Genomic DNA, 27,038 nt, shown 5'->3' with positions numbered 1-27,038 from the left:
CTTCAAAATGTTTTTTAAATGGTCAAAAATGACTTGGATAAACATTATTGAGCAATCCCTTTGAATTTTCAAAAAGTTTCAAAAATTTTTTATCCCCTGAGATCTGAAAATTGTTTTTATTTTCTTTGCTTATAATAAAAAAAAATATATATTTAGCGTATTTGAGTCCTGGAAAACTAAGTATTTCCTTAAGTACCCCGTTTTGCCCCTCCCTCCCCTACATGCAAGTGTTGATATAGTTATGATGATGAGTTATTTCTGGAACATTTCTATAAATTTTATCCTGGAATATTGGTAACATATTGGTAGAGTATTTCTTTACTTCTCTTTATTGTATTCACCGATAATAAAATGGATTATGGGTTCTAAGAATGTACCAGCATTGTTATGGGTGTTTTGATATTATGATAAATTACGCCACAAAAAAAATCTGATACTCAGGCACAAACAGTTCTGTGTTTACGTAAGACTGTTATGTTGTTATGTTACATATACAATGGCTCTCCAGGCAATACATGATATCCTTGAGAGTTTGAGACTTTTGCAAAGCGGCACAGCTGTGCCTATGATAAGTTTTTACGTCGAGTTCCTTTCACTTGTCTGAATTAAAAGTGGTGCGTACTTATATACACAAGGCCCATTCAATCGTATGAGTTCAACCAACCAATCAGGCATCATTCGCAGATTAATGCTTTCGTCGAGCCTCCGCCGAGCCTCCGGATTAACGATATGAGACTATTTTTCTCCTCTGGATACCGCGTAGCTATTCGATCAACATAATCATTAGAAAATGTGCGTCACAACGTTTAGCTAGACATATTATTTATTTTCATCACCGATTGAATTTGGAACGCAATTTCTAACCGCCAACAAGGAGAGGGTAAAATATTATAATGCAAAAGCGAACGGCGGAAAACACACTCTATTACCTTAGAACTGTCACAGCCGTTTGGTAAACAACGTGATAGATGTTGATTCTTTGATCAACAAACGGTTGCAAGGATGAATCAATCTACTTGAAAATTCATAATGAAAATATCAATATATTCCCGGAAGCACATGTAATATAATGTGATTCAGCAGATCAATATTGATTAGACTGAAGCTGTTTTGTATAATTTCGCACATGAGTAGCTTTTATTTACCATTATGCAAAAAACTCCAAGGTCTCATGGAGATTGGGTTTTTATAGTATGCATTTACTATTTATAAACATTATTCTTGATTAACATTGGAAATTCCAAGATCATAAATTTTGTGGACTAACTACGAAATTTTGCAGGATATTTTTTTTTTTTTTTTTTTACAACTATAAGTACCAGCAGATGCGATTCTCAGAACTATGATCATAAAATTGAACGCCTCCTATTCACTAATTATGTTAACGTCAACCAACATAACTCGAAAAAATAAACAACACATCAAAAAATTCAAATTATCCCACTTCTCTTTTTCTGCTAACCAATCACGAGATGTGTACGAATTCATTATTTAAACGAGTATCTTACATTCCCTACCACCAATCTGACCTATAAGCCTATGTCGAAGCGATGTGAGCTACCCGGCAATGGCATGCGCGCATGTAATTCATACTTGTGCCAAACCGGTCCCTCCGTCAGCCAACTCACATAAAACATAATCCTGAATACAGTTACCTGCTTGTTTAGTATTGCGAAAAATTGAAATTATCAGTTGCGCTTAAGAGAGCGTCGAAGTCGGTTCACCCTTTCCGCTGCATTGACTCGAGTTAAACATCTCGGGATACACGCAAATTTTTCTACCTCGTTCGTTGTAATCCATCACTCAACACGCCTATTGCGAAGTGAATACAGGACACGACAGCTCTACTGTCATAAGACGTTGAAGCATCCTGTTGAGAGTGTTGTTAAAAAAGAGGTTTCGCATAATTCACTTTGCTTATCATATGCAACTCAGGGCACTGCGAAACATACAATGAAGAGATAATGGTTACATATAAATTTTATATCGTGCTGTTGTAATATAGTTTTGCAAATATTCCTATAACGGGTTACCTACCTGTCTTCGCTCGGTTGAATTTTAAGATTCACTTGTTTGAAGGTATATTGAAACTGACGGTGTGTATACTGTACAAGTTTAGAACGTTGCAGTACCTGAGATCTGGGCAAAGTGGGGCCCTTAAGGGGTTGCATGGGCTTCCAAGGTTAAAAAACAGTACATTTTTGCTCATTTTTTTAAAAACATAATGAAAGAATTATTTGAATCAAACTTTAGGCATTTGAAAGAATAATATTTGAGACATTTCACAAAATTTTCATCCTAAAATTTCAAAAGTTCAGCCGTTTAGAACTGGTTTTCACAAAGCCAATGTTTTTGCGGTGGACACGATAGGTGATGCTAGTTTTATCTGATATCAAACAACCAAATGTTTTTTGTGAGTACGTGAATATAGCTAGCACCTGGACGAAGGATTAGAAAAAAAATTGAAATTTGAATTTTTAGCAGCGTTGTATGCAAATAAGTAGAATTTTAAGATAAATTGTGATCGAAGAAAAAAAAAAAAACCTTCGTCCAAGTACTAGTTAACTCCAACTAGAAGAAGTGCATTTACCTGCGACGCTGGCATTTACCGGCGGCTGGTCGAGTCCAACGAGTGGAAGTTCTCTCTCTCCTAGATTTTTACTCCAATTGTCTTGAAACTTTGGAAAATATTCTTGGCATGTTGTACTATTAGATAAAAAAAAAATTTAAAAAAAAAGTTTTTATTCAAATTTCCAAACCCATGTAACCCCTTATGAAAAGAATAATGTTAGAGCAATTTTGACACAACAATTTTTTTTTGTCTTTGGCTTAAAAATACATTTCAGACGCTATCGACATTTTTTTAAATGCCATTCGATTGTACAGTGGGCCCACTATGCCCGGCTCGCCCCCACATTATAAGGTTAATGCAATATTTTAATCTTTAGTAGTATTCAGATCTTGGAAAAAATGTACGTTGGGCAATTGCTGACCCTGCAAGCCCGCAAGATCGCCCTCAGGAGCTTCAGTACAACCTCGAAGCTGAAGCAAATTGGAAGCTACCAAAACCATAACAAAATACCGAAGATTCTTATTACTGGTAAGTTGATTCGAACCATCGCTTAGCGAAAATAGATAAAGTGCTGATACATGACCTTCAGCACGGCGTTTTTGGTATCTACCACTCCAATGTGTTCAATCATGGAATTTATATTCTAGGTGGATTAGGTCAGCTCGGCAGTGACTGTGCGAAACTCTTGCGCAGCAAGTACGGAAGTGAAAATGTAATACTTTCCGACATCATCAAACCCACTGACGAGGGTCTACGGAATGGGCCCTTTATTTTCGCCGACATACTTGACTTCAAGGGTCTTCAAAAAATAATAGTTAATAATCGGATAGACTGGCTTATACATTTCAGCGCGCTTCTCAGTGCCGTTGGGGAGCAGAACGTACCCTTGGCTGTCAGAGTTAACATAGAAGGTGAGAGGTCCATTACAAAAAAAATCGGAAAGCTTGGATGTGCCCCAGCATGATATTTCTCTAATATAACCCGATTAATTTTCTGCTACTCATTATAGTACAACAATTAAGATATCATTTCATAAGAACGTTACAATTTTTTGTGCTCTACTGCAGGAATGCACAATGTCATCGAACTAGCGAGACAGTACAACCTTCGGATATTCGTTCCTTCAACTATTGGCGCCTTTGGGCCGGATTCTCCGCGCAACCCGACACCGAACGTTACAATTCAGCGTCCACGAACCATCTACGGAGTAAGCAAAGTTCACGCAGAACTCCTTGGGGAATATTATCATCATAGGTTTGGCCTTGACTTCCGATGTCTCAGGTTCCCGGGCGTAATCAGCAGCGACCTTCCCAGCGGCGGCACCACAGGTAAATAACATTGCTTTTCCAAGACTTAATAATCTGCATTACTATAGTCAATTTGAGAATTTCATTTAGAAGACGTCGATTTTGCATGACCTGTATACAGTAACAGTACAAATTAGAATTCATCCGTATAGTAATGGGTAGGCACATAGATAATCAAGTGCTCATCTATGATTTACAATAATTCGTTGTAAAATACATAATAGTGCTTTTATTCCGTTGTATAGCAGCAACTTGACGGTCCTTTTCTTAGCAACTAGACCGCGTACAAGTAAACTATGCGGTTATACTCTAATGAGGTATAATGCGTTGGGGATTTGAGCGGAAAATCTGAATAAATATAGGTCGAAGAATCCCATCGCGACGTGATGAATAAGCATCAATTTACAAGCAGAAAGTAATTTAATACGACGATCTCCGATAATAATTGAAGATTTGACTGTTGCGATATTTTCAGATTATGCAATATCGGTCTTTCACGAGGGTATGCGTCACGGAAAGTACGAATGTTATCTTGAACCCCACACAAGGATGCCTATGATGTACATCGAGGACTGTCTCAATGCACTCTTTCAGTTCTTAAACGCACCAAACGAAGCCTTAGGCAGACGAGTTTATAATGTGACTGCAATGAGCTTTACTCCGGAAGAACTCTTCGCAGAGATAAAGAATTACATTCCTGATTTACAGATCACCTATAAGCCAGACAGTCGGCAGCTCATCGGTAAGTTAGACAAGGAAAAATCCTTCCATGATCAAAGGACACGTTTCAAAGTTTCATAGGACATGTCTAGGGGCCATTCAATCGGAAATCAAATGAATCATTCCAAATCATTAACAATGAGCCAAAATGATTTTTACCGGTTTCTACCTTATCTACCTTGTGATTTTCGTAGATTCCCAGTGTAACAAGTCATTTTCATTGATTTCCAATAGACCCTTGATTTCCGAGCGTTTAGGCGATTGTCAGTGATTTTCGATTCGGATGGAATCAAATGATATCGCAATCAATCATCTAGAACGCTGGGAGATCATCGGAAATCATTTGATAAATTCGAAATCAGCAAAAGCACATGCCTAAAGATGGAGCCAATAGAATGTTAATGAATTAAAATCATTTGGCGTTTACCGCAAGGCTAATTATAATGATTTCTATTTTTTGAACGCTTGTCGCGCGATTTCTTCAGCGCCATCGTGATTTCAAGCGATTCGCAATAATTTCAGCTATCTCGATTGAATCCTCGTTATCTCAAGGAATACTCAAGTCATTAAAGTTTTTATGATTCACAATTTCTTGCATTTCCAACAGTTAAATTTATTACTGCCCTGAGTGAATTACCCTTGGGATGTTTTAATGGAGTTGATGCGAAAGCAAAATATTTATGACGAATGCTACATCATGTTTTAGCCGATGCCTGGCCCCAAGTCTTTGACGACAGCGAGGCACGACGCGATTGGGGATGGAAACACAAATACGGTATGGAGGGCCTCGTTGCTGCCATGATCAGAGACGTGAACGAAAATTTACTACTTAAAAATACCCAGCAACAAGTGAATAGCTACGTATAACCAATCCAGTACTCAAATTTGAAAGTCTTCATTAGTGTAACTGCCCTTGTGTTCGAGTCATACACTGCAACAGCGGTATGAAAAACAGAAACTCTGTTACACTGGTTGAACTTTTTGGAAAGGTGGTATAAGTTTTCAAAGATGCCTATTTATGTTTGTTGTGAAAAAGTAATTATAAGTGTGTTAGTTTTGATATAAGAAACATCGATGAATGATTATAATATGGCTGTGCTAAGCACAATATCCATGTCATCTGCATCATCCATCACTGGGTCAGGTTTCGTTTGTTTCCCTTCGTTCTTTTCACCATTCATTGACTGTCCTGAAAGAGAAGAATAAAAAGGAATAAAAAAAAATAATTTTTGGGAATTGAACACAACATCTGGCTCAAGAAATTATAAACATGATTTTTCGCTACACCAACCTGTCCCGATTGACGAGTTTCCATTTGTCAGTACACTTTGGCTGTCTCTAAAGTAGACGTTTGGATGTACTACCGCGTGTGGTGGTGGGCATTTGTGCACAGCCTCAAAATACTTTCCACAAGCTATTTGATAATGGCCACTTTCAACGTATCCTACGATATTGTGGATAGCTGGAAAATTAGATCACGATGCTACATGATACTATTTACCGAAACTGTAAAGTACAAGTCAGAATCAAATGCTAAAAAGAATTAGTTACCATACCAGTAGAATTTAGACCATAGCTCAACATTTTTTGCTTGAGAATCTTTATGTCTGTCTCTTTGAATGCGCAACCATGGATTTGTTCAGGGCCAACATTAGACTGGATGATTTTCAGACAACCGTAAGGGGTGTAATTTGTACGTTTTCCCGCCTTCCCGTAGTTGTGTTTTATATTGTATAAGTGGTTCTTTTCGAATTTCTCAGGTTCCATTTTTTGACAAAATTCTTCACGCCAGAAACGAACTGCGTCATCGTATAACACACCAATTCCTTTGAGGAATAGCCCGTACTGCTGTCGACCATCATGCTTCAAATGATGTTTCGCCCTCAGTGCGTCGTGCATGAATCTCATACATAGCGGGTATGAGGACTTTGAAAGCTGAGAAACATGTTTTCCAATTATTTGACTGTTAACCGTACACCATTTTCATTGCAAATATCTTTGTGAATATATTATTCGAAGGTTACGCAGCCAAGTACTATACTTGTCATTAGTTGTATGTAGGTATGTGCAAAAAATATTCTTACCGCATCTAAACTTTCAATGGGAACAGCTGCACCATCTGAAATGGTAAAGTCGTCACCAGTATAAGTATTGTGAAGGCTGTTCAATAAAGTGAAAAGTCTATCATCTGTGTTTAAAATTGGCATTCCGCGTTTGGTGTACTAAACAGAAAAATATTCATACTGTTATTTAAATAATTGTGGTGCACATAGCATTTTCATACTTTCGTACTTACTGCCAATGCTGAAGCCAGCTGCATTCTCAAAATTGTTACAAATACGGATATGAGCTCTTTGTCTGGAATATAAGCAAAGCCAGAGTGGACGTAAACTCTTCTATTTCTGACTAAATCGGTCACCTTGCAAAATGATACTTTATAAAAATCGTGAACCTCTATGTAAGTATCTGAGTATCCAAATGTTGATTGAGTGAGGTATTCTTTGATTGCTTCTTTCTCATTCTGCGATATCTAATTAAAAGTAAAGTCATTTCGATAAGTGACTGTTATTTTAAAAATGAAAAAGAACATAATACTAGGAGGAATATTAAAAATTTCAAAAATAAATACATCAGAGAACTATTATCGAACTTTTAAGCTTTGATAAATGGAACTAGGTATGAAATCAGACTATACTTACAGGCACGAAATTCATATTACTTATTTTTAGGAATTGCTGTAGACCCTCAGAATTTAAGCTACTGTATCGTAACTTGAATAGTTCAATTTCTCTACTGATGAACCATTTTTTCAACTCATCACTTGAACAGTATGCCAGCTGTAATATGAAGTGGGAAATATGATCCTTTCTTCTCGCTTTCAAATCCGATTCACTGTGAGTACTGCATCCAGTCCCCTGCAGAAGTTTAATGTAGTATGACAAACTATTGTCATCTCTCAATTCACTCAATACTGTTGATAGACGCTTATCTGGCTCTATTTCAGTTTGGACATATACAGACTCAACTATCCGCAGAACTGCAACAGATATAACATTCGCCTCAGCACTTAATATTTTGCCTGCAGCGACAAATAATATTATCATGTCAACCTGAGCCTTAACCGAAATACCAACTTTAGCATAGCATTACGTGAAACATCTGGGTAATTTGTTTTTACCAAGTTATAGTCTCATTGAGCCGAATAAATTTATAAGATTCTCAGAGTGCATGCGACTCTGCTCAAAACTTCATAATTACCTTTCAATCTTTCGAGTGCTAGTTCTTGAAACTCAGCCAAGCTAATATCACCAGAAGGTGGTGTACAGTATAATTGTAGATCATGTGGATAGGTTTCCTTGAGGCTGGACACCTCAGGTTTGATTCGTGATATTCTCCTTACATAGTCCATTTTCCACTTGAAAAAGATAAATAGATTCAGAGTATTACACAGGTACAAATTGCAAATCAGCTGCTACAGACTGAAGTTTCACGACATGAGTGTGCAACAGCGTACGATTAACTTTTCCCGCTAAAACTGAATAAGTATAACCTGTTCAACATACCACTAAACGTCAAACCCGCCGATAGATACAAAGATAATTCAGCTTGGTATCATTAATCAGCCGAAACTGCCTTTCTGAATAGTAACAAAAAGTATACACTCGGTTAGAAAACAAGGATAAATATTTTAAGTATTAATATTTTAAGTATATTTAAGTAAAGCCATCCTTCCTACAACATTGGGTGCGTTCCGAAATACGTTCCGAATTCTGTCGACGATCTCTTATCTCTTTTGAACTGCCTAATTCATGGGTAGCTTTGCCTCTGTTCTAGGGACTCTGAACAATGCCAGCTAGTTTCGGAACGCAGGGAAGAGCTAGTCACAAACTCGGTAGCGCGAAATAGATAAGAGATTGCTGATAGCACTATCGGACATCGATATTTGGGAGGAAATCCCAATTTCTAGTTGATAGTGACTGGCGTCGCCAAAAATAACGCGCAAGATCTACATCTTAAGCGGGCGCGTTTTACCCCGTTTCATACCGTTCGTATGAAAGCTGTCTTAAAAATACAGAACGCTGTATACAATAGCCTTATAGAAATAGACTGCGCAGTCCATACACCAAGCTGAAGCCTTAATTAAAAAGAAGCAACAGCGGGAGCCTGACCTCTCACTTTAATCAATGACTTGGCGGGGGATAAATTTAACTTCACAAGTGTACTTCCCCGCCTGCCTTATTGCTTTCCGCGGCTGACGCTGTTTCCCACTTTTTCAACCGTGCAACAAGAGTTCAGATTCCGGCTGTTGATTTCTCTTTTTACATGGGTATAATAGATATACAATTGGTTATTAATATTTCAGTATTATAATATAGAAAAGAAATATTCATGGATGTATATATAATTATAATATAAGCATTCAATGTATGTATAATACTCGCGGGTATAGATGCTGGTCGTGTCTACGGTGTCGTTACCTGCAGAACTACTCTGTGTCAAGTGGAGTTGCTTATAATGCGGCGTTAGTCTCAGAAAACCTCCTTTCGGGTTTTCAGATGATTCTAATATATAGATCAGTGTGAATGATACTAGAATGGGTTAGATATTGAAACGTTGGTGCGTTTCGTAAGGTATTTTAGAGTTCGTGAGTCTAATGGCTAGAAATCAAAGGCGACACAAACGCAAGAAAATGTTGAGAAAAAGGCTTTTAATGAGAAATATTCGTGTGCTTCAGTTAGAGTCCGAAACAAGACTGCGTTTTACAACAATATCTGTCTACACAGCAACCTTATTCTTTTTTTAACATCTAAGGGTTCCAAGATGCTGGCTACTAGATCATTACAAAAGGGGGGTAGAGCGGGTCATTTCACCCTTTGTAACAATATAATTGTGGTGATACTAAAAATTCTGTACAGAGGATCTCACTACTTCACAGCTTCTCAATTAGTGATACAGGTAATACAAATAACTAATTGTTATAGTATAGTAACTTTCGGTTTATCGCAAGATTCTCGTACTGAAGTTACGCGCGGTTAGTCGGGGCTATGAAATAGAAAGGAGATAAATGTTGCAAGGAGATAAATATAGTGGGTGGATCGGGTGTTACACTGTTCCATGCGGAAGGCAGGCTAGTCATATCTGCGGAAGGTCCCTAGGCTAGCAGTTTTCAATCTTATACATTTTATACATTTTCAGTCAACGGCTGCAGTGCTTCTTATAGGAGCGTTCAGTCTGTTTTATGAGTCTGTTACTGTCTCACGTCTTGAATCTATGATTTGCACATCCCATGCCAGATCACGTTTAGGTTGAGTTGACAACACGGAGTAGTAAATTTCCATCATTCAAGGCGTGTGTGTTCCACCTTATCGTAATGCGGATGGTGGCCGTGGCCGTGGTCCGTGGATGGTGACAAATGGCAGTTCTTCGAGTGCCAGATGATCCGTGTTGATAACAGTGCAGATCAAACGCCGAACAAATGAAGGTAAATTAAAGTGCGATCCGCAGAATCCAAAGATGCATCGTCAACAGGTATCCCGAAAAAGCACCTCAGGTGTATAACTCTTGCGCCAAGTACATTAAAGTGAAAAGCATCAACAAAAATTTACTTTACAACATAGAAACCACCAAAATGACAATGTACATTCAAATGAGTATCAGCAACAATACCTTTACTTACAAAAAATATTTAAATCAAAATTTTCACTGTCAGGTATGTAACTACTACGCAATAATAAGAAATATATTCTTCAGTCAATATAAAAAATCAACATGAAAAATAAAAAATTAAGGACAAAATGAAAATTTTGGAGCTAGTTGAACTTGGCTATAGGTCAACGAGCTCGATCATAACTTCAGTGCGAGTAAACCGTTGAACTTGCTACAATATAGTTTTTAAATTGGAATATTTTCACCATTGCTTGCTGAATACATTTGAAGTTGAGCGCCAAAATTAGATTCGATATCATAAAACCACTTTCCACATTATACCAAAAACAAGATTGGTACGGCAAAAGGCTCCCAAGTTTTCATTATATTACTCGTGTCAGCGTAGTATTTAAGCGAGTTGCTTGTGCGAAAACTAATAATTACTATTTGGTCACTATTTAAATCTTACATCTTTTACAAATGGAATAATTTTTTTGCCATACAGGCCATAGGCTTCTCTTCACAGTAAAAAAAAGGTATTGGCTTGCGCGCAAGTTTTTTCTTTTGGTTCTTTGTTGAATGTATTTGAAATCAGACTTAATGAGTCTCTTGATCAACCATTTGCATTGCATTACCCATTAGGGGGTTACGTGAGTTTTAAACTTTCCAAAAATCCATTGTTTCTGCATTTTTTTTCAATAAAATAAAATAATTATTTTGAACAAACTTAAGGTATATGAGAAAACAATATTTGAACTACATTTTGTGAAATTTCTATCCAAAAATGTTGAAAATTCAGTTGTTCCGAACTAGTTTTTGGAAACGCAGTGTTTCCGGGGTAGACGCAATAACTCCTGCCAGCTTCATCCGACATCAAAAAACTAAATATCTTCTATTAGTAGGTGAGTATAGCTACTGAATGAACGAAGGATTTTTTTTTTCTTTTATCACAACTTATTTTACAAGGCATTACCTGGTGGAAAGTGTACCGAAAATCATACTTTTTTGCAAAAAGCTCTGCCAAAAAATTTAAATTACAATTAAAAAAAAAATCCTTCGTTCCTTCATTAGCTATACTAGTCTACTAACAGCAAATATTTGATTTTTTGATTTCAGATGAAGCTAGCTAGAGTTATCGTGTCTACCGTGGAAATTCTGGGTCTCTGAAAACCAGTTCAGAACAACTGAATTTACGACATATCGGGATAAAAATTTTACGAAATAAAGTTCAAATATTGTTTTCTCGTATACCTTAAGTTTGATTAAAATAATTTCATTATTACAATATAAGAAAAATTGAAGAAAAAATGGATTTTTTGAAAGTTCAAGATCCACGTAACTTCTTTAGTCATGCTTGCATGTTTTTTAGTCAAACATATTACGCTCATACTCTGTGATATTCTAGCTAGTGGAAATATTTCTATACGAGTACGTGTCTTTATACATCAACAATAAGATGAAAAATACGTGTGTTTGTGACCATTTATGCTTTTGCTGACGAATACAATACCACCATGTGTTTTGCTTTTTTATCTTGTACGATTCATTCGATACATAGTTAGAGCCAAGACGGATGGTGATAAATTTTTCTTAAAATGAAAAAACAGTTTTGTGGAATTGTAGGCATAAAACACACGTTGATTTTCAGCATCAGATAATTTGAGCAATGAAGATTCGTGTCTCTTAGTTCTGTCATTTCCGGCATGAGCACATAATTACACAGATTATGGTAACGATTCTAATGCATACCATCCGGCACTTTTCAGCAAGCATCTGCAAGTACAGGAGAATCTCGATTAGCCGCACCTCCCTTATCCGAACTATCTTGTTTGAGTTAAACATTCTATTCTCCAAAATAAGGGCCAAGATTTTTAAATAAACGAACATGCTGTTTAAAAAAATATATGTGAGAAGAACCGTTCACAATCATATTTTACAATTAACGATATTTTAATTTACCTGTAAAGATAGTTAGAATGATGTGTCGTATGTTGAAGCTGCACGTTATATGTGTGAAAACGATATAAAAATATATGAGAGATATGTTTTGAATATTCTTTATCATGCAGTATCAATTCATCTATCATGAGAGTTCCATTATCCAAACTTTTGCTAATTCGATTTAGGTCTGGTCCCAATTGATTGGGATAATCGAGATTCTACTGTACATGCGTATCCAATGTCCATACATACCAAAGTGGCAGATGCAGCAAATGTGACTTGCAGTAATTATACTATTCTGGTTATACAACCTGGAAGTTTAATGGCAGACATTCGGGAAAAAAATTACGACAGTGCACTTTCAACAAACATTTTTCATTGTGTTGAATTTGTTGTCAACGGTTCTCTTGAACTGCCGTCTGGCGTTGCATGAAACGTATTATTTCGTTAGCAGTAATAATTGGCTGCTTTTCGTAATTGAGACACTACAATCTGCGTATACCTAGAGAAACCACAAAACAGTTACAGTTACATTTCTGCTAATTACTATTCGACATCGTAATACGCTAAATACTAATGTTTTTGACATGTAAATTTTGTTCTACTTCAGGATTGACTAGAATTTTGAAAGAAACCTGAAAGTATTGAGAATTTCACGTGATGCATAGTTGAGATTGAGATTCGTAATGTTAACGCGACAATGAATTTTTAGAAAAATTGTCATTTCGTGACTCTGTGGTTGTTTGAAGTTCAGTAACCCGTAATGAGGCAAAACACTGATATTTTGGAAACTTAACTCCTTTCAAGGTATACCAAAATTACAAAAAAATGGTTTTTGTTTCGGTGTTTACGTTGTGTTCACGTTTGTTCTAATAACCCTTCTAGATAAATTTGGTCAGAAAATTGATGTTAATTTTGTTGGAGAAGCCGATATTAATTGAGTGTTTTAAAGAAAAACTTGAAACAGTAAAAAACATTAACGAATGCCAAAGTCTCTTTAAGAAAGTCATATTCCAAACGTAAACATCTGTTGAATGTGATAGGCAATAGCTCATAAGTTGAGAATCAGTGTAATACAAAATCTACAAGGTCTTTTTTTTTTTTTTTTTTGAAGGTGGACAGTATGTAACAAGAATTAAAAATTGTTTAGCGATATCCTGAAATAATCTGAGATGATTGTTTGGGTGCAAATCCGTTTCTTTTTTTCTTTTTCTAAGACATAGCCAAATCTAAGACTTACACTAATTCGCAGTTACGCCATCGGGCCCTCCCTCCTCCGCTTCTCTTGTGTCCATAATTTACGTATTATTTAAATATTTTGTTTAAAAAGAAAAAAACAATATATATATATTATAGATTCTTCCTCGTGAGGTTTTCTGAATAGAAGGTATATGATTATTTCTGATGAGTATTTAATAAATGTGCATATTATACAATTATGTAAAACGTGTACCCCAACTTACGTTTTTTCGACTTACGCCGTCAATGCTGGAACGACTCATGGCGTAACTTCGGGGTATTACTGTAAAGAAGTTTAGAGAGTAAGTAAATTATTAGGAAACTTCACACGTTTCACTCCAAACAATCAGACATGGATTCGTTGCATACTTATTTGTGTCATGAACAGAAAGGTATATTGGAATGGACAGCTATGACCTTGAACGATTAGTAAAAGTTTTTTTCTTCATTCTACCTTACGATTAGTAATAGCCTCCAAACTGCATTTTGCGGTAGATAAGACTTTTCATTTGAGACTTGCAATTAGCAATTCGGAAGGTTGATACCTACTAATTCAGCGTGATTTTATCATTTTAATTGATAATTCTCGTTATCATTTTGATTGATAATGAAAAAGATGTTAGAATAATAAAACTAATAACTATGGTCAACAAATTTTGAAATAACTACAACAAAATTCTCTAGGAGTGATTACAAAAAACATTGTGGTTTCACATATTTCGGTTTAGCACTCTAGTTCGACCAGCATTTTTGATCTTGGTGAAATGTTACAGGTTCTGGAAAAAACGTAAAGTTTCGGAAACTCCAATCTTATGTCTCTGGTTTCTTCTTTCAATTACACACAAATATTGAAGGATGCTCTAGCAGCGTGAATGGATTACCAATACAAAAATGATGTATTGTGTTGAAAGAAGGGTAAGACTGTACTGTTAATTTCTCACATCTGTTTTCTATTATGAATCAAAGTCATTTTGTAGAAAGGACCGTTTTTTTCTTTTGCTTCCTTTAACATAACTCACGGTTTTCATTATTCCAAATTAAGGTGCCTATTGGGCTGAAACACTGAGAAAAATTTTATTCGAATAACATACCAACATTGAGCGAAACTGAAAATTATCATTCCGACGTGTAAAATGTTAATCATTCCATTTCTTAGTGGGCTCTTGATAGGCAGATGGACAGAGAATATTTGATGCCATTGAAGCTGCCGTCGGCAAGTAGCATAAACAGTCATGGATCAAAAAAGGGAAGGTCAACATTTCTCAAACGCTTGTTCCTGGTCTTTGCTGCAATTCTAACGTTACTGGCCTTGTTGTACGTCCCGGTTTATCACTCCGCCCAAGGGCCCCTCCAAGGCGTAGGTGAGATTCCTATTCCGAGCTCTGCTGGGGGCTCGAAGTCCGTGACCTCCGTAGGTATGCATCTGCTTACTCATGCATGCTCAAATTAAATAACTAACTGTAATCGAAAATGGTGGGAATACTTTGGACGAATTCGTAAAAAGCCAGGTGAAAAATCTACTTTTTTGGTAGATCGAGTATGATTTGCTTAATTAGAAATGAATTTACTGGATTGCTAATAATGAATAATACAATATTCAATCAGAATCCCACTATTTTGTACCTTCAAATAGCGAACTGTGGTTCATTCGCTTATCAAAAATTCATCATCCATACCCAAGATTAGTGACAACTGAAGTTTTTATGTTAGTTAGATCGATCAGGCCTTCATTTACAGCGTATGTAATCCCTCCTTCGTTCAGTCTCTTATTAAGACCAATACTGAACTCAAGTATTATTTGTGAAAATCTGGAGGAAAAATTCTCAAGTAAAAAGCATCTCAGAAGGATAAAACAGGTTGGCAATAATCCGGGAAATCAGGAGATTACGTTGTTCCACGAAGAAATGCATTATCTTCCTGTTTTTTCCCCCCAATCATTTAGGAACTCTAATTGTTCTTCCCGAATACAACCAACCTTGCTTTTGAAAATAATACTGTTCAAGATTCGTGCTCTTCCCTTCTGTACACAATATAAGGTGCCAGTGATCACAAAAGCTAGTCCGCATTTTGTAAATTAGGAAATACTGAAATTTTTTGCGTGAAAAATTGGAAAATAATCAGAAAATATTATTTACCAATAAGGAGAATTCTTGCCGTTCTGTCAAGTATTTTCATGGTTTTTTATTTATCGCATGACCTAGGTTGGATAAAAAAAAGCTGAAATGAAATAGCCCACCAAAGTGTTCAAAGACCAACCATAGATGTTGTGTACATACGACATGTTCTCAGCAAATATTATGAAATAACGCTGTTGCGTATGTTAATTGAAGAAATAAATATTTATAAAATTAAATTTTAATGGTCCATTTACTGTATTCCGTCTAATTATCGGTCCATCACAATATGTTGTAATGGGTAGTTACAACGAGGTTGGAGTTAGTGATGTTAACTGAACGACACGTTAGCATCAAAATCATTATTTCGCAATTTTAAAATGACTGCAAAGAATTTAGGTGTCTAAATATAATGATCGCACAAATATTGTGAGCTCATTAATCCAGTTTTCAAATTAAGACTGTGAAGCCAACGAACGGCAGGCGAGAGACTTAATTCGGAATTATTCCAAATCAATATCAATTACGTTCTCATATTGTGTGGATAAGAACCTGAAAGCGTTTGTTTCTATTCCAATCGGAAATCGATGTTCAGAATTTCTCATGAAAACTTCCCACTGATCATATCATAACTATATCATTGAGTTTGCTTTTAATACGAAATTAACGAGGTGATTCTCCAAGGAAGCAGAACTCGCAATTCAAGGTACAACAAAAACATGCAACTTACCGCTTATGCTACAAGTCTGGATTATTATTGTTAATTAACAATTTTTCTACTTTCCTCACTGCTGCTATTACACTGTTCTGCAACGAAATCCTCCTTCAAACAAAAATATGATCGAAATGAAAGTATAGAAGTGCCGAATCTAGATCAGCTTTTCATTTTATGCTATTACGTATATATTACGTGATATGATTGTTTTTTTTTTTTTATCGAAAACTTAGGATTTCCCACATTTAGGAGATTCTTTTGAAGAAGATGAAAACGCTTAAATCAATTCGCGTTCGAAGGCTTTATTATTTATAGTTTCAGAAAGATTTTCAAAAATTTTCATTTTAAAATTAATGACAAAATGGCGGCATGACGGATACAAGTAGCAAACGATATGCGCCATTTCCGCCATTTTGTCATTAACTTCAATGAAAATCTTTGAAAATGTTCCTCAAACTATAAATAATAAAGCCCTTGAACTAGAATTGCTTTAAGCGTTTTTATTGACTTCAAAAAAAAATCTCCTAAAAATGACAAATTCTGAATCTTGAACAATAAAAAAAAATCATATTACGTTATACATACGTGATGACATAAAATGGAAATCTGATCTAGATTTGGCAATTCTATACCTTCATTTCTGTTGTATTTTGGTTTGAAGGAGGATTTCGTTGCAGAATAGTGTTATCTTTCACTGACATTTGATATATGTCATAAACTCATTGTCACCTCACACTCAGATCTGAGTAGCAGTGTTCTACTGAAAACTCTCTCGCTTAAAGATAGAGTCAAACGCATTCTTCGTCTCACAATATAGAATCCTTCATAAATGAACTATACATGAAATATTTTACTCAATAAATATTGATAAACCAACCATACGGTTGGCCAATCTACTGTTACACAAGGATTTTCACCTCCATTTCGATAACAATCTTGTACTTCAATCATTCCTCACAATGGTTTTTTCGTAAGTTGTTGTCTGATTTCTTCCTCTTTTGCAATGTTGATTTCTTTTGAGAGTGACAATCTCGTTACCGTTACAGTTTGACGACGATCTGCTTTTCTTCTGACTTGACTTTTCATAACAGTTTTTCTACTTTTCTGATAATTTACAATTTTCGAAGTTTATTATGATTTTTGATGATAAATCATGTGGTTGCTGTAAGTATTAGGATTGCAAATTTTTTTCTTGTATAATTTATATCTTTATAAGAATATTATTAGCTTTAGAGGGCTCCCCTCAAGGGCCAAATCGTCCAGTAATTGGCAGTATTTCATTTGGATCTAAGTCACTGAGGACTTTCATTCACATATATTGGATAAAGTGGGAAAAACACATGAAAAATTGCTTTCAATCCTCACTTTCTAATTGCTATCATATTGACATTCTGAAATTTAGTTTACTGAGCTAAAAGCTTTTAGTCATTTGCCAAATCTAAGTATAAAGATAATTAGTTTTTGATTTCCTGCAATTCAGAGCTTGTACCAAAGTTGATCCTTGTGTTAGGAATGCGAATCTTGTGTTACTGAATGACATTACAAAGAAAATATAGCTTGGCATGAAATGCATTTAAGAAGGATCACCGGCTTGTACTCCGTTTATTTCTCATAAAAACTTCCATTTTATTTATCAGAAGTTTCATTTTTGACAATCACTTCTCCGAGCTTCAAATATTTTCAAATAAAAAACATAATTTATTCAATCGTTCATCACGATGCCTTTGACTCTTTGACGACTGACCACATTCGTAACGTAAAATATGAATGTTTTTTTATAAGCATTTTTAAGACAAGCATGTTAATTTTTAGAGAATGCTTATACACCGAAGCAGAGTTCAAACTTTTTACAATCATTGGGTAATGATATCAGAATTCACCTTGACTGTTTTTAAATATTAATACAATCATAATAATGTAACATGTTTGTACCGAACTGGCATTGTATGCATTGGAACTAACTTTTGGTAGAAAAATCTCACTCAATTTGAAGCGAAATATTTCGGATTTCACAACGCAGTTTTGAGTTATAAATTTTTTCAATATTTTCAATAAACAATATTTAGCAACAGGTTCTAATATTGATAAGAGGTGTTATATTTTAGCTCAACTTTCGGGCTGGGCAGACAATATTACAAGAGACGTACGTATCTACGTGCAGCCAGAAAATAATACGACAATAATTTCTCCTGTCGAAATCTGCTCCACTCCCCCAATTCTAATCATAGTTGTCTGCTCGTCAATATCGAATCAGAAAGCACGGGACGCTATAAGGGATACTTGGGCAAACAAAACTAATTTAGAGAATTATAACGCAACGGTAGAAGTAGCATTTCTTGTGGGAGAAAGCAGCAACGACACTTTAAACGTAAGTTGAGCTTTAATTTTTCTATATGGGATCTTTTTTGCCGCTCATTCATTCTTCTAGATTCAAGAATACAAAAAGTTTTCCTCATAGATACCTGATAAAGCAGTTGTGTAAGTTGCTCAGCTTCATAGAAATTCTCAAATTTTAAGCTGGTGTCTATTCGTGAATTTCTTTTATATCTTTGATAAATGAAATAGCATATTTACATCACTATAATCATCGCGGATCTGCCCATATGATTAACCAATCTCTACCGATGAATATCAATACCAATAATATGCCTTAATATTTTGTTTCAGGAGAATATAGAAAATGAAAGCTTGCAATACAAAGATATAATCCAGGAAAAATTCCTCGACACTTACAATAATTTAACAATAAAATCGATCATGATGTTGAAGTGGGTTACGTCGAATTGTGGACAGGCACAATATCTCATGAAAACTGACGACGACATGTTTGTCAACGTACCGGTATTAATAAAACTCTTGCAAGCGAGACCTAAGGCCAACGGAGCTCTGATAGGATCTCTGATTTGCCATGCCAAGCCTATTACTGATCCGAAGAACAAGTGGTGAGCATTTGTTATACTGACATGACGTCATTTCTCACTCACCACATAACCTAAGTTCTTAATTTTAACCGAGAAAAACCGTAATCATTTATGTCACAAAATAATTATGTCACATAAATTAATTAAATATAAGCAATGATATACCTCTGCTGCCATCCACACGCGGAAAAAATACGGTTCACGATCAGATGTCTGCCTGCTTGCATTAGTTACATTTTTTTCCACCAGATGATTTTTTTTTTCACCAGATGACGCATTGCAAAGTGACAACCCCAATAATTGACAATTTCTCGTCATTAGCAATTCACTCTGTGTATTTTCAGTCAATAATAATTATTTCATAGCTGGTATTGCGTTGCTGGAAATACAAATGCATGCACATTAGGCTATTTAGTTATCTGTATAACAGGTTGACTGACGGTAGGCATGAAGAATGCCCCAATCTACATTGGACGGGGTGATTGTCGACTACTAATTTTGCATCTTGTTTCTCCAACAATATCAATCCACTACAAACATTTTGCAACCTATGAGTCGAGTATTATATTGTGTACACTCATATTTTTTTCTGGACATCTAGGTTGCCTGAGGTGTAAAATATCTTTAAAACGTGAAGCAGTGGAAAATACGATTTGCATGCTTAAAGAAAATTTTCAGAAAAATAGAACAATCTTCAGCGTGTGTCCAAACTTTTGATGAATGAAATTGAGCACTTCTATTGCGCAATCAATTATTACAAATAAAAAAACTGAAATAGTAAAATTATTTTCCTCCTTGACATGTAGTCAGGAGTAACAATGCAGATCACAAGTACAATTTACTATGTTACCAAACAGGTTCATGCCAAAATATATGTATGCCGAAAGAACATATCCAAACTATCTTTCTGGTACTGGATACGTAATGAGCTTGGATGTGGCTTCCAAGCTGTATGCGACTGCATTGGATACACAATTGATATATTTGGAGGACGTTTACCTGACTGGAATTTGCGCGAGGCGCGCCAAGTTACAGCCAACTAATCATCCGGGGTTCAGCTTTGTCGCCAGGAAGCTAGATCCTTGTGTGTTTCGCGATGTTATTACTGCACACAGGGTTTCGGCATCGAATTTGTACGCTATGTGGAAACGTGTGAATAACTCGACTTTGAAATGCGTAGCCCCAACAGCCTCATCAGCCTCTGTTAAAAAGCAACCTCGTTTGAGTAGAAAAGAAAGAATTGCTAGGTATAATCTCAATCATGGCAGATCAGTGGTGGCTAAATGCGTTTGACTAACGATAAGTTAAACTCATGATCAGTTTTGATTTTAAGTTAATTATTGATGGATATTCATTGTTCATCATTCGGGTGTTTACAACATTAATATCGTAAAATGAACATTTATTCAACGAACACATCACGAATGATATTCAATTATCATACTTTAATATTCCTTTTTTTATTTATTAAGCAACTCTAGTGATTTTATATTTATTGGCCTACTAATTGGCCTGCTACATGATCGAAAACTATAATATTTCTTCATAAATACTGCTTTGACTCTGAATTGAACTCGATTCTAAGTAATTTTAGACCTTTCAAGGGACTCTTAAATCTTCTCAACAACATTCAGCGTTATTTAACAACAAATAACAAGGATATTTGACTATCAACAGTATTAGAACCTGGACATATTAGTATCCCATTAAAGAAAATTTCTAGCTTTGGCTAAGTGAGACTGGTGACACTGAATTGATGTGTTTTTGTTAAAGGAGAGTGTTCAATATATATATGTATATAAGTATGCATATTTACGTATCTTTTCAAGGCATTTCATGCCAAATAGATTGTCTAAGCAAGTTCCTTTTCTTATCTTCAGCATTAGTCCAAGCAAGGATAATGTCGACTCAAAAGTTGGTTAATTTAGTGTGGAGTGACCTATATGAGAGCCATTCCATGGAAAATCAATTAATATTCAAGTCGCCATTTTTGATTTTGTAAAAATTTTTACAGATATTAGTAGCATTTCTAAGCCCCGTGATTTATTTATTTTTTACCAATTTCCCGCTAATCTGTTTTCAGATAAACAAGTGATTCTGAAAAGTTATTATAATCACCCTGCAAATTCAAAATTTAGTTTCTACCAGAACTTTACGTTCTGAGATCTAGCGAATCACATATAATTCAAATAATATCTTAAGAGCAGATTATCAGATTTTTGTGATTTCGATCTCAATCGAAGCACTACTTTAAATTTAGAACTGATTATATTTCGAATATTATCGGCCCGGTAAGTTTCGAGTTATTTGGATAACAAAATGAAATGAAAAAAAATCCAAATGCCGTCTAGATAACGAATCAGATAAGATTAAGCATATTAAAAAATATAAATATAGAAAATTAAACCCTTCAGGAGGTTAAACGTAAATTAATTGAAATAGAGAATATAATTTCTATGAAGATTAAAAACATTTGAATACAATGTTATTGTTTTTAAACAAACTCCTTTGTAATTTTGATAAAAATCAGTAAAAAAAAGTAATTTCACATTGTACGTAATTTCAATGTGCTTGTCATAGAGTGAAAAATGTTAAACGTCGGTTTTAATAGTTCCAAAATTTTTAGTGGTGAAAAAAAAAAAAAAAAAAATGCGTTCATTCGTGAGACCAATCATAAAATCGTCAGAACAGAAATTAAAATAATTGAAAATCTTTTGAAAATATTAAAAAAGGTCGAAAGTGTTATACTATTTCTAACCGAAAGCAACGACATTGAAAAAGAAAATAAATGAATGAATGGTAAGCTGTAAAAATGCTAACTAATGCTACCCAAAAATTTTTTTAACAAAATTAAGAATGTTGAGGATAAAAATTGTTTGATAAGTAAAAACCAGTGATCTTTCAAAATACGTTTGTTAGGTAATTTTTAATATAGACAAACGATACAAATGATTGCATATAGATACGTAATCAAACGTGAATTGGAAACATGACGAGAAAAAAAAAAAAATTTATATGAAATATATCATAATTTATATGATACGTTTATTAAAGTTCTAGGGCCAACGGATTGGAATGCAAGTGCCGTTGTTGGCACTCAGCGTTGTGAACTCAATCCGAATGCCGTTAATCAAAGTTCCGCTGTATTATATAACAAGACATTTCATTTATAGAAATGAAATTGTATTTTTCCATTGAGATTAGGCATTGAAGTATAGTCAATTGGAAAAATTTTATTTTGAATATCTTTTACCCGGTGTGTTTATAGCGTCAATTTTATAGAATTAATTTTTGTCAGATTTAATTTGCGTTGATCGAGATTTTGAGTCAAGACATAAAATTTTGGAATCTCAGAACGAACATTGAAATCGTATGACTTTAGATATGAGGTACCAAAAATGTATAATATTCTTATCGGTGTTAAATCAAATATTTGACATTAAAAATATCACAAACCCTGGCCATTAATAACTTCTTGTATAAAAACGTATAATTTAGAAATGAACCACAAACATTGTACGCACATTATTCCATTATACATACTCTGTAACAGATTACGATTTCCTTGTGTTACTGCAGTGCTTTTTCATGTGCACACATATTAATGACAGTGTTGATGATATCCATCATTGCTGCAGCAATGCAATGGAATCGAGTCTGCCGGCCTCTGCATTCATACACACCTCAGGAAAGGATTGACAGGAGACTATCAATTATAGACATCGAGGGCAGTCAAAATTATTAACTCTGATTCCCGACAGTAGGGATGTCTCATATATTCTGCATACATTTCTTAATAATCGTTAAGTTGATATATAGTACCTTCCGTTCTCGACTGCTTTGTATAAGTGCTTTTATGAGCACTTGTGCTTATAAAAGCTACACAATATCTGCGCATCTAAGAATTTTCTGTGCACCTACTAGAAAATAACTATTAAATGTATGTATGATAACCATTAGAACGTTTCAGGACGTAAGTACATTTATTGTAAATAAGCATGAAACCAATTGTGGTTCCTATGTAATATAGGTGTGTACATTATTTTTAGGATGATCTATTTTTTTCAAATACCCTAGGTGCGAGGAGATATTTATTTATTCATTTATAGGACGATGAGTTGTGGTTATCTTTTTCCGAATTCCGATTATAAATTCAAAGATTTAGAAAGTTTTAACTGAAGCAAAGCTTTTATATTATACAAAGATATCAGTTTTATACTTTATGTATTTTATTTTTGTGAATTGGCGATTCATTCTATTTATAAGCTGGTGAAAAAGGTAATGAGATATAATTTTATATTTACAGAAGTAACGATTCATCTATTCTCATGCAGTTCCATAGGTGCCAGTTTCGTTTACTGATTGTTTGCGCTTTGCACAGGCCCTATGTCACAGAAATGAACTTGTGGCATTTACATTTCAACGCGGTTTTGCCATGAACAGTATTCTCATATTGAACCCATAAACCCTAGTGGCCTTAGAAAATTAATTTTAGCCCGTCGAAATAAAAAAGTGTATGGCGAATTGCAAATTATGGTCATGACATTTCACAAAAGAATTCGCAAGTCGGTGCTATTATAAAAATTATGTATAGGATTACTCTGATAGATTAAAAAAAGATTTAAATATTAATCAAAGTCTCAATATAGATTATACGACTTCAATGTAAAAAAGTTATTCGATTTAAGTAACGCGATTTAGGCACTGTGTGAAATAAAATATGCCTATAAAAAAACTACTCCAACACTGTGTAACGAATCTTCTAAGCAAGCAAAATAACATTAAAAATAATTGTTAACGATCCTGCAGTGTAGATACAAGAATATCATTGCATGTTGACTGATATTTGTAATTTCTTTACATACTTTGGTATTGCCTGAGATGATGAAAATAATAAAATATATTATTTTGAAGATCAGTATTTTTTATTATACCATTTAGATTTTCAAAAATTAACATGTTCCAAAACTCTAGGAGTAATTCGACTTTCGTATACGGCACGAATTAAAAAACTGCGCGTAACCCACTACGCCCAGAAGAAACGGTAAGTCCACGGGAAACGGCGAAATTTGGCAGATTGAGTGCTTTGTAGGATTTTCATACAGGCTAGCCGCCTCACGATCTAACCGGCGTTGTTCTTGGTGTTCCTGCAACAAACTAAAAAGCTGCTGCTGTTGTTGAGCAGCCGCTTCTTGTTGATCTTGTAAGATTTTTAGCAGGTTTGCGGCGAAGACAGTGGTTGCATGAGATGTTACGACGGGGGTCTCCGGAGGCTTGTGGAGCTGCAAGAACTCCCGGGAGCTCGGCATCACCGCTGCTCTCTCGCCGACGAGAGCGGGTGCAACGGCTCACGCTCATTTTCAAACGGTCGCGCACTGATTCTAAACCGTCAAACTCAAAGATCACACTTCTGACGCTACTGAAACGTTGGTGTGTTTCGTGAGGTATTAGAATTCGTGAGTCTAATGGCTAGAAATCAAAGGCGACACGAATGCGAGAAAATGTTGAGAAAAAGGCTTTTAATGAGAAATATTCGTGTTCTTCAGTTACAGTCCGAAACAAGACTGCGTTTTACAACAATATCTGTCTACACAGCAACCTTATTCTTTTTTTAACATCTGAGGGTTCCAAGATGCTGGCTACTAGATCATTACAAAAGGGGGGTAGAGCGGGTCATTTCACCCTTTGTAACAATATAATTGTGGTGATACTAAAAATTCTGTACAGAGGATCTCACTATTTCACAGCTTCTCAATTAGTGATACAGGTGATACATAATAACTAATTGTTATAGTATAGTAAGTTTCGGTTTATCGCAAGATTCTCGTACTGAAGTTACGCGCGGTTAGTCGGGGCTATGAAATAGAAAGGAGATAAATGTTGCAAGGAGATAAATGTAGTGGGTGGATCGGGTGTTACACTGTTCCATGCGGAAGGCAGGCTAGTCATATCTGCGGAAGGTCCCTAGGCTAGCAGTATTCAATCTTATACATTTTATAGATTTTCAGTTGACAACACGGAGTAGTAAATTTCCATCATTCAAGGCGTGTGTGTTCCACCTTATCGTAATGCGGATGGTGGCCGTGGCCGTGGTCCGTGGATGGTGACAAATGGCAGTTCTTCGAGTGCCAGATGATCCGTGTTGATAACAGTGCAGATCAAACGCCGAACAAATGAAGGTAAATTAAAGTGCGATCCGCAGAATCCAAAGATGCATCGTCAACAGGTATCCCGAAAAAGCACCTCAGGTGTATAACTCTTGCGCCAAGTACATTAAAGTGAAAAGCATCAACAAAAATTTACTTTACAACATAGAAACCACCAAAATGACAATGTACATTCAAATGAGTATCAGCAACAATACCTTTACTTACAAAAAATATTTAAATCAAAATTTTCACTGTCAGGTATGTAACTACTACGCAATAATAAGAAATATATTCTTCAGTCAATATAAAAAATCAACATGAAAAATGAAAAATTAAGGACAAAATGAAAATTTCGGAGCTAATTGAACTTGGCTATAGGTCAACGAGGTCGATCATAACTGCAGTGCGAGTAAGCCGTTGAACTTGCTATAATATAGTTTTTAAATTAGAATATTTTCACCATTGCTTCCTGAATACATTTGAAGATAGGCGCCAAGGATAGATTCGATATCATAAAGCTACTTTCCATTATATTAAAAACAAGATTGGTACGGCAGAAGGCTCCAAAGTTTTCATTATATTACTCGTGTCAGCGTAGTATTTAAGCGAGTCGCTTGTGCGAAAACTAATAATAATTAATATTTGGCCACTATTTAAATCTTACATCTCGTACAAATGGAACAATTTTTTCACCATACAGGCTACAGGCTTCTATTCACAGTAAAAAAAATGTGTTGGCTTGTGTGCACTAGTTTTCGGAGACGCAGTGTTTCCGGGATAGATACGATAACTCCTGCCAGCTTCATCCGGCATCAAAAAACTAAATATCTTCTGTTAGTAGGTGAGTATCACTACTGAATGAACGAAGGATTTTTTTTTCTTTTATCACAACTTATTTTACAAGGCAATACCTGGTGTAAAGTGTACCGGAAATCATACTTTTTTGCAAAAAGCTCTGCCAAAAAATTCAAGTCACAATTAAAAAAAAAACCCTCCCTTCATTCATTAGCTATACTAATCTTCTAACAGCAAATATTTGGCTTTTTGATTTCAGATGAAGCTAGCTAGAGTTATCGTGTCTACCGTGGAAATGCTGGGTCTCTGAAAACCAGTTCAGAACAACTGAATTTTCGACATATGGGGATGAAAATTTTACGAAGTATATTTCGAATATTGTTTTCTCATATACCTAAAGTTTGATTAAAATATTTTCATTATTACAATATAAGAAAAATTATACAAAAAATGGATTTTTTGAAAGTTCAAGATCCACCTAACTCCTTAAGTCAAGCCTGCATGTTTTTAATAAAACATATTACGCTCATACTCTGTGATATTCCAGCTAGTGTAAATATTTCTGCACGAGTACGTGTCTTTATACAGCAACAGTAAGATAAAAAATACGTGTGTTTGTGACCATTTATGCTTTTGCTGACGAATACAATACCACCATGTGTTTTGCTTTTTTATCTTGTACGATTCATTCGATACATAGTTAGAGCCAAGACAGATGGTGATAAATATTTCTTAAAATGAAATAACAGTTTTGTGGAATTGTAGGCATAAAACACACGTTGGATTTCATCATCAGAATTTGAGCTGAGGATTCGTGTCTTTTAGTTCTGTCATTTCCGGCATGAGCACATAATTACACAGATTACGGTAAAGATTCTAATGCATACCGTCCGGCAGTTTTCAGCAAGCATCTGCAAGT

General features: G+C 35.2%; 3 protein-coding genes across 4 annotated transcripts; 2 read left to right on the top strand and 1 right to left on the bottom strand.

The window, feature by feature from the left end:
- Positions 1-1,872: 1,872 nt before the first annotated feature.
- LOC124404891 (L-threonine 3-dehydrogenase, mitochondrial) lies at positions 1,873-5,628 on the top strand. The gene is made up of 6 exons (XM_046879374.1): positions 1,873-2,079; positions 2,952-3,100; positions 3,220-3,483; positions 3,640-3,900; positions 4,355-4,621; positions 5,306-5,628. Exons 2-6 carry the CDS (start codon positions 2,971-2,973, stop codon positions 5,464-5,466), a joined length of 1,083 nt encoding a protein of 360 aa, XP_046735330.1. The 5' UTR covers positions 1,873-2,079; positions 2,952-2,970; the 3' UTR covers positions 5,467-5,628.
- Positions 5,406-8,306, bottom strand: LOC124404892 (DNA primase large subunit-like). The gene is made up of 8 exons (XM_046879375.1): positions 8,163-8,306; positions 7,858-8,014; positions 7,299-7,636; positions 6,896-7,129; positions 6,684-6,821; positions 6,156-6,534; positions 5,891-6,061; positions 5,406-5,788 (listed from the first exon to the last, which is right to left on the bottom strand). The coding sequence occupies exons 2-8, from the start codon at positions 8,006-8,008 to the stop codon at positions 5,682-5,684; spliced, it is 1,518 nt and encodes a 505-aa protein (XP_046735331.1). The 5' UTR covers positions 8,009-8,014; positions 8,163-8,306; the 3' UTR covers positions 5,406-5,681.
- A 1,592-nt stretch (positions 8,307-9,898) lies between these two features.
- Positions 9,899-20,572, top strand: LOC124404889 (beta-1,3-galactosyltransferase 1-like). Of its 2 annotated transcripts, none has more exons than XM_046879372.1 (6): positions 9,899-10,081; positions 14,199-14,340; positions 14,582-14,786; positions 18,360-18,622; positions 18,922-19,196; positions 20,033-20,572. In XM_046879372.1, exons 2-6 carry the CDS (start codon positions 14,317-14,319, stop codon positions 20,466-20,468), a joined length of 1,203 nt encoding a protein of 400 aa, XP_046735328.1. In that variant the 5' UTR covers positions 9,899-10,081; positions 14,199-14,316; the 3' UTR covers positions 20,469-20,572. The 2 variants fall into 2 exon arrangements, with proteins under 2 accessions (XP_046735328.1, XP_046735327.1); XM_046879371.1 differs by having other exon boundaries at positions 14,582-14,840.
- Positions 20,573-27,038: the final 6,466 nt, after the last annotated feature.

Source organism: Diprion similis, chromosome 3, assembly GCF_021155765.1.
Source record: "Diprion similis isolate iyDipSimi1 chromosome 3, iyDipSimi1.1, whole genome shotgun sequence".
Taxonomy (NCBI): domain Eukaryota; kingdom Metazoa; phylum Arthropoda; class Insecta; order Hymenoptera; family Diprionidae; genus Diprion; species Diprion similis.
This window is presented reverse-complemented; position numbering and strand designations above follow the sequence as displayed.

Excerpts from the sequence above, each read along its gene's own strand:
- LOC124404891 (XM_046879374.1), top strand. The coding sequence starts at position 2,971 with ATGTACGTTGGGCAATTGCTGACCCTGCAAGCCCGCAAGATCGCCCTC. Across the intron at positions 3,101-3,219 it reads ACCGAAGATTCTTATTACTG|GTGGATTAGGTCAGCTCGGC; the intron begins GTAAGTTGATTC and ends TTTATATTCTAG. Across the intron at positions 4,622-5,305 it reads AGACAGTCGGCAGCTCATCG|CCGATGCCTGGCCCCAAGTC; the intron begins GTAAGTTAGACA and ends ATCATGTTTTAG.
- LOC124404892 (XM_046879375.1), bottom strand. The coding sequence starts at position 8,008 with ATGGACTATGTAAGGAGAATATCACGAATCAAACCTGAGGTGTCCAGC. Across the intron at positions 6,822-6,895 it reads AGCTGGCTTCAGCATTGGCA|TACACCAAACGCGGAATGCC; the intron begins GTAAGTACGAAA and ends TTTTCTGTTTAG. Across the intron at positions 6,062-6,155 it reads CTATGGTCTAAATTCTACTG|CTATCCACAATATCGTAGGA; the intron begins GTATGGTAACTA and ends CTAATTTTCCAG.
- LOC124404889 (XM_046879371.1), top strand. The coding sequence starts at position 14,317 with ATGATGTATTGTGTTGAAAGAAGG. Across the intron at positions 18,623-18,921 it reads GCAGCAACGACACTTTAAAC|GAGAATATAGAAAATGAAAG; the intron begins GTAAGTTGAGCT and ends ATTTTGTTTCAG. Across the intron at positions 19,197-20,032 it reads ACTGATCCGAAGAACAAGTG|GTTCATGCCAAAATATATGT; the intron begins GTGAGCATTTGT and ends GTTACCAAACAG.